This window comes from Physeter macrocephalus, chromosome 4, assembly GCF_002837175.3.
Source record: "Physeter macrocephalus isolate SW-GA chromosome 4, ASM283717v5, whole genome shotgun sequence".
NCBI lineage: Eukaryota > Metazoa > Chordata > Mammalia > Artiodactyla > Physeteridae > Physeter > Physeter macrocephalus.
In genome coordinates, this window is record NC_041217.1 from 34,122,259 (window position 1) to 34,132,163 (window position 9,905).

At 42.1% G+C, this 9,905-nt stretch overlaps 1 protein-coding gene across 1 annotated transcript in view; it reads left to right on the forward strand.

The window, feature by feature from the left end:
* Positions 1-3,158: 3,158 nt before the first annotated feature.
* NEK2 (NIMA related kinase 2) overlaps positions 3,159-9,905 on the forward strand; it is an 11,926-nt gene continuing 5,179 nt past the window's right edge. Inside the window, exons 1-6 of the mRNA XM_007102633.3 lie at positions 3,159-3,349; positions 4,550-4,767; positions 5,037-5,277; positions 7,166-7,248; positions 7,993-8,119; positions 9,172-9,391. Coding sequence (XP_007102695.2) covers positions 3,254-3,349; positions 4,550-4,767; positions 5,037-5,277; positions 7,166-7,248; positions 7,993-8,119; positions 9,172-9,391 — 985 coding nt within the window. The 5' untranslated portion in view covers positions 3,159-3,253. The remainder of the gene's footprint in view (positions 3,350-4,549; positions 4,768-5,036; positions 5,278-7,165; positions 7,249-7,992; positions 8,120-9,171; positions 9,392-9,905) is intronic.

The window sequence follows — 9,905 nt, forward strand, 5'->3', positions numbered from 1 at the left end:
ATTCCAGGCACGTTTTAGGTGCTGGAGATACTGCAGTGAACAAAATAAACAACAAAAAAATCACCTGCATTAGTTACTTAAGACAAAGAAAACAGTGAGTAGAACAAATCTGGGACAAAGCTCGAGAGTATGATTTTGGACACGTTAAGTTGGAGGTGCCCATTAGTCTTCCAAGGAGCTTCTTTTAAAAATTTGTTGGTGTCTTTGGGAACACCTGTAGAGCACTTGTGAGCAGAACACACAGACATAGTGCAAATAATCTCTTTATTTGAGATTTCACCAAATTTAAATTAAAACTGACAACAATGAGCATATTTAGCAAGAAAATTGTGAAGACACTGAATCAGACCCTGGGTGTGGGAGCCTGGTTATAGACAAGTTCAAGCCTTGGTCCCACCCTTATGGAGCTGGTCACCTCTTAGTTCTCTCTTTCAATGTAGTCGTCTCCATTTCTGTCTCAGTTCTTTGTTTTCTTAATTCTTAGCAGAATTTGTAATGGTTGCATTTCTCTGTCTCCTTGGTACATCTACTGTCTCCACCTCCAAGACTGCACGTCAGTCCCACTCACTGGGGTATCTTCAGCACCTGGCGGGGCCTCGATTTATATTTGTTGGAGGATGAGTTTTCCATTTAATAGGTCAGGTAAGATAGATATACATGAGCAGCAAGTAATTCAGACTATTATATGGCACATCCTAAATGAGTGAAGAACATACTTAATTGCTCTTTTAGGAGGTCACCGTGGGTTGAAGGCAGCCAGGGAAATTTTCAGGGAAGAAACTGGGCTTGAGCTGAGTCTTAAAGCATGGGTGGAATATGAAGGAAGGAGGGAGGAAGTGATGGGGGAAGGGGTATTTCCTCTAAAGTGTTCCTGATCGACCTCCACATGTTCCTCCGCCACCAATGTCTCTTTCTTCTCAGTGTCTAGGCTGTCCTGCCCCTCACTCCCACCCAATGATATGGGCTAACTTTGGCATGTTTTTAGGGTTTGTCATGCCATACCCATGTCACTCTCTACCATCTCTGTCTCTTTTCTAATGAACAGTCAGCATATTAATTCCTATCATTATATCTGGCACATAAAAAGTGCTCAATAAATATTTGCTGAATGAATATATGTGCCTAGGAGCCACTCTCCATACTCTTGGGATGGCTCTTTACCCAGTGTTTAGTCTCTGCCACAGGGCTGGAGGCTATCGAAACGTGAGTACTTGAGGGCTCATCCAAATTCTTACGTGATTATTAATAAGCTGCTTTCTCATATTTTCATTTAACAAAGATTTTTTGCATGCCTCTTTTATTACAGGGCTTATGCTAGCTACAAGGAATTTGAAGTTGAGCCACTGTGAGATCCATATAAACAAATAATGATAAATAACAAGTTGAGGTGGACTTATGTACAAAGTGATTTATGAACACTATAGATGGAGGAATTGCTTGTTCTAGGATGCTAGGAAAGGCTTTCCAGAGTACAGGAGAGAAAGTTGGCACTGAGTCTTGAAAGACAAGTTGTGTCCTCTAGACAGACGTGATCAGGGGTAGGGGAGTGGATAAGGGAGTGGGATGGACAGTATTCCAGACAAATGGAGTAACAGGTGCAAAGGTGGTGGCAGTAGGAGGGAACTGAGAAAGTGTGCCGGGTTTGGGGAATTGCGGCAAAGCATCAGAGCATAAGAATGGCCAGAGAGAAGGTGCAGGTTTGGATTTGAGGTGGGCCAGCGCAAGAGCTCCAGGGATGTCAATCTTTAAGAGGTACTAAAATAAAAAAATATAAAGCCAATTAACTGAGCCACTTGTGGCTCCTTACATAACTTTTGAAAACTAAACTGGTTCCATTCCCTTGAGGTAAGACAGTGCCCTTGAATGTTACTTTAAAAATCTCCTGGCTGGCAATTCCAATTATGTTATATTCAGTGCAGGTAATAAATTCCTTACTTTTAACATAAAGAGGTTTGTAATTCTTATTAATAGGAAATCAAGTTACTTTCAATCCCATGCTGAACAGATATTTAAAGAAAATTGACCTATTTATGCATTGCCAAATTATTAGCCTTCTTGTAAAGTACTCCTCCACCTTTGGATGGAGGTCACCAGGTCCCCTCTCCCAGGTAAAAGTGGGACTGTTCCATCTGGCTGGGCGAGCTGAAAATGTTGGTCTCTGTGCATGCCCAGAAAAGGCTGCATTCAATGAAGTATTGTCAATCAACTATGTGCTTGGCACCCCTGATAACCTATTTGGTAGTCTTTTCTAATAAAAAAAAAATTGTAGGAGTCTTAAAGGTAAACCTCTCTCTGCCTTAGAGCCACCATATTCTCCTGGGTATTCCAAAACATCAGGGACTTCCATATTCCACCCTGAGGTTTTGTACACATCCTCTGCATGTTAAACAGGCCTCTAAGTTTGGTGTTCAAAGATATAGTCTCTCTATGAGGACTACATCCTAAAGTCATGTGTGAACTTTAAATCATTACTATGAGTATCCACTGTTTTTGCATTTATTCTTCTCTTCCTGGATGTTGGACCTAAGCAAATACTATAACCTTCCTGTGCTTCCATTTCCTCATCGGAAATAACGCGAATTCCTGCTTTATAAACGAGACAATACATGTAAAGTGCTTGTCCCGCAAGCACTTTACACAGTCCCGCAGCACTGTCAGCACTTATTCGCGCACCCTTCAGGGAGAGACAGTCCTTTTCATCTCTATACTCAGCTCTCACCCAGACTTTAGCGTGACCCTGCCCCGGGCTCAGGGTACAGGAACCTGAGAGAGGAGGGCGCGTGCAGAGAATGGGTTGTGTGAGAGGTCAGAGTGCAAAGGCAGCTGGTTGAGGCAGTGAGCAGAAAAGTCTGAAGAGAGGTCTCTGGACTTCGGTTGCCTTGGCGACCTCAGCCAGAGGAGCAGGGTGGCGGGGAACCGCCTGGCACTGCGGCTTTCTGTGCCCCGCCCTCTCTTTGGTTGTAGCTCCGCCCCTTTCTCCCCAGAGGTCGGAAGCAGACGCTGACACCAACGCCGACGCGGTTGCCGAGCGACACAGTTTTCCCAAGATGCCTAGGGTGTTGTGTCCTTCTTAGCCAATCAGAGAGGCGAAGCGGCCTTACCGCAGGCCAATAGACTGCGAGGCGGGGGCCCGCGACGGTTAAACGGGGCTGGAGACTGGGGCGGCCTGGTTCTGTGGCTTGAGGGCTCCGACTCGGTGGCTGCAGCTCCGCGACCGTGGTGCGACTTTCAGGTGTCCTGCGCGGGTCCGGCCATGCCGACTCGGGCGGAGGACTACGAGGTGCTGTACACCATTGGCACAGGCTCTTACGGCCGCTGCCAGAAGATCCGGAGGAAGAGCGACGGCAAGGTGAGCGCGGGCTCGGTGCCTGTCTCCGCCCCCGCCGCGGTTGTGCAAACTGCAGGGGGCGTGCCCTCTGCCGCCGAAGGGACGCGAGGGGCCTGGGGCTGTGCGTCTGGAAGGCAGGGTGCTCAGAAGAGTTAGCCATCGGGGCTTCCCTGGTGGCGCAGTGGTTGAGGGCCCGCCTGCCCATGCAGGGGACATGGGTTCGTGCCCTGGTGGGGCCTGCGCGTCTGGAGCCTCCCGCCTGCCCATGCAGGGGACATGGGTTCGTGCCCTGGTGGAGCCTGCGCGTCTGGAGCCTGTGCTCTGCAACGGGAGAGGCCACAACAGTGAGAGGCCCGCGTAACGCAAAAAAAAAAAAAAAAAAAAAGAGTTAGCCATCTCCCTTCAGGTCTGTGTCGGTCCTGGGTCTCTCAAGGGATGGGAAACTGTGTCCCTTTTTCCTTTTTTCTTATTTTTCATTTGTGAATCTGTCCTTAACTTTTAAATAAAGTTAATAGAATGTGCCAAATAGAATATTGTCAAATACATAACACCGCTTTTGCTATTTACATGAGACTACGCATTTTAATATATTTATGTGTTTTATATATATATATATATTTTTTTTTTTTTTCCCCATCTTTTTTCCTTTCTCTTCCATTTTCTTCCTTTTTCCCAATTTGACCTGCTAAGGGCCTTCAGTTGGTGACAGCTAGCTGACTCCTGAGCTATTTTTAGAGAAGAGTCCTCTCGGTCATGACCATCAGCACTTCGAACTTTTATGTCTTGTAGTCAGAATTCATTTAAAATACCCATTATTCGGATTGTTGGATTCAGATTTCCCAAGGTGTGTAGGTAGACTTTACACAAAGAAGCAATGGAGAGGAAATTGGCTCTGACGGAAGGACCTTTACTAAGTTCTCTTACCTTGGAAAGCTCGAGGACTTTGACTACCTCTGCCCCAGCTTTGACCAGCTTTGACTAAGCAACGGAGGTTAGGGGGTTGGGGGAGGCCTAATGTACTTCGTCACCCTCTGTTGCATCATTTACTGCTGAAAAATTAGGGGAAGATTATGGAAGTAAACTCAGGGGTCCTTAGGTTCATTGAACTACATTAGATGATGTCACTGTATGATCTACTTACTAGAGAAGTAATTTTTTAAAGTTTTTAAAAAGGTTTTGAGTATAATGAGTTTATTTGTACCTTGGAAATTTTTATTTCAGATCTTAGTTTGGAAGGAACTGGACTATGGCTCAATGACAGAAGCTGAGAAACACATGCTTGTTTCTGAAGTGAATTTACTTCGTGAGCTGAAGCATCCAAACATCGTCCGATACTATGATAGAATTATTGACCGAACCAACACAACACTGTACATTGTGATGGAATATTGCGAAGGAGGGGACCTGGCTAGTGCAATTGCAAAGGGGACCAAGGAAAGGTAAAATCTCTTAAATGGGCCTAGTTTTGCTTCTGTTAAGCATCCTGTATTAGGATCAGGGACAGAGTACTTAGTAATGGGGAAGAGTCTTCTGGTGTTTGTTTGGTGGGTCCACGGTACTTTAGAAAATCCCTGGTACGTCAGCACCCATATTTCATATCAATTTATTTCCCTGAGTGTACACTTTGAAAACTAGATAATTCACATCATCCCATCTTTGTAATGGTTTTATTCAGAAGTTACAGGCTATATAACTGCTTTGATTTCAGACAATACTTGGATGAAGAGTTTGTTCTTCGAGTGATGACTCAGTTGACTCTGGCCCTAAAGGAATGTCACAGACGAAGTGATGGTGGTCATACTGTGCTGCATCGGGATCTGAAACCAGCCAATGTTTTCCTGGATGGCAAGCAAAATGTTAAGCTTGGAGACTTTGGTTTAGCTAGGATATTAAACCACGATACGAGTTTTGCAAAAACATTTGTTGGCACACCTTATTATATGTCTCCTGTAAGTATTTCAGAATTTAGATGCTTTTTAAACATCTTAATGCTAAGCACTCAACTTTTTTTTGTTTAGTAGTATCCAATAGCCAAGAATTAACAATACTGTTTTATTTTAAATTTATATTTTTCCAAATGGACCACCAGACCATTAAGTTCCTGTATTAGCAATATAAATCAAGCTTTCATTGAATGACTACCAAGTGCTAAGCTCTGGGATCACAAAGATGAGATAGGTTTTGTCTCTGCCCTCAAGAGCAGCACTTCCCAAAGTGCCATAGGTCCTGGACACCAGCTGGAACTCATCTGGGGTGATCGTTTAAAATGCAGAGTCCTGAGCCCCAAATCCAGTGAATTTGGATCTCTGGACAGGTCTTTGCACTCAACTTATCTTTTCTTTGTTTGTCCTCCACCACTTTTTATTTTGGACTTTGTATTTTAACAGACCTTCTATATGATTCTTGTGCATGGAGGAGATTCAGGGCTCAGGAGGCTCAGTCACTTCTGACAACATATTTTTGCAGTGTTAACTTTTTGTACTTATTCTTTTTTTATTACTTTTTCCTACAGTGAAGCTGCAGAGTCCACCCATTTACCTGTTTCCTCAGTTGCTGAATATTTTGTTTCCAAAATGTCTCACCATTCTAAAGAGCACTGCTATGCATGTCTTTGTATGATTATTCTTTCTTCCTTTTTGGTTATTTCCTTGGTGTTTAGCTTTCGAAAGGAAATTTCTGGGTCAAAGGGTATGAACTGTTTATGTCTCTCTAGTGACTTTTGAAAAGCTTGAATCAATAAGTGATAGCACCAATGTGTTGTATATGAAAGATGAGCAGATAAAGATGGAGAGAGATTTATTTTTTTAGCTGTTCACAAACATTTTCAGGATTTTCTCAGTCGTTTTTAGTTATGTTAACCAATCTGACTACAGTATAAAACTTTGTAAATTAGTGATTTTGTTTTTGACTCAGATTAGACATGGCCAGAGCAGTGTCATTTTCTCACTGGATCAGATTCCAAATAGAAAGCCTTTGATATAAAGGAAAATTATCCAGAGGTGGGTCTTGGAAAATTTGAAACCTGCACAATTCTTTTGTTCCTGTTCCCTCCTGCCCTTGTAAATAGATCAGTTTAGCCTTCCCTATGGGATTGATTGTCAGGAAGTGGTACCAGACTCCCCTGTTGGACTTTAAATTACTAAGAAGACTCCTGAAGATTTCAGTACAGTACTTGCCTCTGTGCCCTCTGTTGAGAATAAGAGCCATGGTGGACTGTTGTTACTGTACGTGTGGAAGAAAGGCAAACAATTAAAATAGGAAGTGAGAATATTAGTTACTACTGTGGTATATCAGTGGACTAAGGGAAAAATATATAAATGAATGATTCAATTAGCCATTTATGTCTATATTCAATTAAATGTGGGCTAGATGTTATTCTAGAATTTTCTCTAGTTCTTTTAAAATGGAGTTTCTAGATTATGAATTCTTTGAGGGTAGAGGGTAGAGCTATCTCATGTTCACCTTTAACTTGCCAGTGCCTTGCCTGTAGTAACATAATAAATATTTGCAAATGAAAAATAAGTGAATGAATTATATATGACAAAGTGTATTAGGATAAGATCATTGCCTTTTTTCCATTATAAATTTGAATATAAAGTATAAAGTACCATCTTTTTGTTATGATACAAGATCTAACGTAAGAGGAATCAGCCTTTTGTATTTGAAATTTTTGTTATAGATATAAAATATTTATAATGTAAAATTTGTTCCTTTCTTTTCCTTGAGTGAATATTACCAAACTTTAAGGTTCCATTTTTGTCCCAGGACTAATTTTATAAGTTTTAAAACAAAATGAACTTTAAGCTCCTATTTTCTTACCTTTTTTCCCCCCTTAAGGAACAAATGAATCGCATGTCCTACAATGAGAAGTCAGATATCTGGTCACTAGGTTGTTTGCTGTATGAATTATGTGCATTAATGTAAGTATAATGAAGACAGATTTTTAGTCTGAGGTTTACACTTAGAGAGATTTGTCACCTTTCACCGGGTTCAGCTTTTTGAGCATCCATGCAACATTCAAGTCTGAAAGAATCATACCATGGGTTAAAATTAAGGTAGATGGACAGGTTAAAAAAAATTATTTACAAATTAATAATATAATCCCTGAGGCTGGATCTAGACTTGTTCAAGCTTCTAACCTGGTTAGATGTTTCTCTGTTAGACTGAGCTTAGCTCAAGGGGAGAGCATATAGCTCAAGCCTGTGGAAGAAATGAAATAAAGATCTAGAGAAGCAGTCTAGGGTTTGGACAGGAAAGAGTTCTGATTCTTTCCCTTTTTTCTTTCTGTTTTTTCCCTTCTAAAGTATTCTGTAGAGCAGTGGTTCTCAACCAGCGAAGGGGAATTTTGCCCCCCAGTTTTGCCTCCCATGGGACATTTGACAATGTCTGGAGACATTTTAGTTGTCACAACTAGGGATAGCTACTGGCATCGAATGGACAGAGGTCAGTGATGCTGTAAAACATACTAAACAATGCACAGGACAGTCCCCATAACAGAATCATATGGCTCCAAATGTCAGTAGTGCCAAGGTTGGGAAACTTAGCTACAGAGGAAGATCCCAGAAATAGAAACATAAATACAAACTGGACCTTAAACTCTGCTTTTGGTTTGCTTCTTATTATATATTTTCATTTTTACATTAAAAAAAATTTTTTTTCCCCAGGCCTCCATTTATAGCTTTCAACCAGAAAGAACTAGCTGGGAAGATCAGAGAAGGCAAATTCAGGCGAATTCCATATCGTTACTCTGATGAATTAAATGACATTATTACAAGGATGTTAAATTTAAAGGTAAAGTTTATAAGATGATATATTGTATGTTTCCATCTCTCAGTTAAGTTTTGCAGTGTATGCTCTCGTGGAGCAATGAGTCTAAAGAAACATTAAATATATTTCTTTAGCTAAATCTGCTGTTACCACGAGTGAAAACATGTATCCTTGGCACATGGCTGGCCTGCCTTCTGTGCTTTCTTTATGTCTCCTCCCACTCGCTGCCATGCTAACAGATGGTTGGTAGCAAGGAAGGATTGCAATAAGGATCCAAATCCTCAGTTCCCCTTGTCCTTGCCTACCTCAGAGTGGCAGGTGGTACAGGAAGGGGCCAGGAATAATACCTTATTACTCTGCCTCTAGCTCTGAGAGATTAGAGATCATTAGAGATGGGAATGGTGGGGGAGGGCTGACTAAAAAGAGTAGAGGGGAAATAAAGAGATTATGTAGAAAAAAATCTGGCAGTGGGATGGGGAGGGAGATGTCCTAAGGATCAGGCTGTGTAAGAATAGAGTTAAATGCTGTGGGAGTTCAAAGAGAAGGAAGGATGCAGGTGAAGGAACAGGATTGAAGGTCGGTGAGAGAGCATCCTGCTTAATGTAGTTTAGAGATGCAAGGGCAGTACGTGCCCTGAAACAGACCGACCCTAGCAACGCTACCCAGCACAGCACAGGGATTGAGCCTTCTTAGGTTAAAAGGGGAACAAAGGTAAGTTAAAATCTGCATTACTTTGTGGACCCAGAACCTCATGAGTTAAAGCCACCAGTGAGCTTATTTTTCAGGTGCTTAAGACCCATGTGTGTGTGTTGGGGCGGGGGGAATGGGCAAAATGGGCGAAGGGGGTCAGTTGCATGGTCATGGATGGTAACTGAGCTTGTGGTGGCGATCACTCTGTAGTGTACACAGATGTTGAACTATAATGCTGCGCAACTAAAAAAAAAAAAAAAAGACCCATCTGTAAAGGAGTCCTTTCTTTTGCCTTGGAAATATATGCTGTTTTAAATGTAACTGCTCTTTCAGGATGAGTAGTCCATTGTGTAGTGTGCCTGTAACACTGAATATTTTTTTCCCAGGATTACCATCGACCTTCTGTTGAAGAAATTCTTGAGAATCCTTTGATAGCAGACTTGGTTGCAGAAGAGCAAAGGAGAAATCCTGAGAGAAGAGGGCGGCGATTAGGAGAACCAGGAAAGTTGCAGGACTGCAGCCCTGTAGTGAGTGAGCTGAAACTGAAGGAAATACAGTTACAGGAGCGGGAGCGAGCCCTCAGAGCAAGGGAAGAAAGCCTGGAGCGTAAGTATGAGTGGGGGTGAAGCACAGAGAGCTCCAGGAAGCTTATTGTAATGTATGTGAAAATCTATCTGAACAGAGGATCTCATGTCTGTGTTCTGTTAGAACGTTTTTATAAATGCGAAACCAAGATATGCACATCAAGCTTGCTGCACCTTCATGTTCTGCCTCTTTCTCTGAGATCAGCTGTTGTCGTCACATTGTTGAGCCCTAACTGTGACAGCCCAGCACAGTAGCCATCGCACTGTACCGTAGAGTCACTCTTTTCTTTATCTTTCTTAATATATGGACCCTGAGGTTTCCCATTGTAAAGAAGTTCTTAGAATTTGCCAGCACTTCTCCCTTCTGATACGCTGCTCCAACACAGCCCGGCTCTGAAATCCTACAGTGTGTAAGATTAGATGTATTTGGGCAGTTCCACAGAGCATTTGGGTACAAGATATTTAAATACTCTGATGGGTATTGACGGACTGGGTGCTAATGAGGTGGGTTTTTTTTTTTGTTTTTTTTTTTTTTT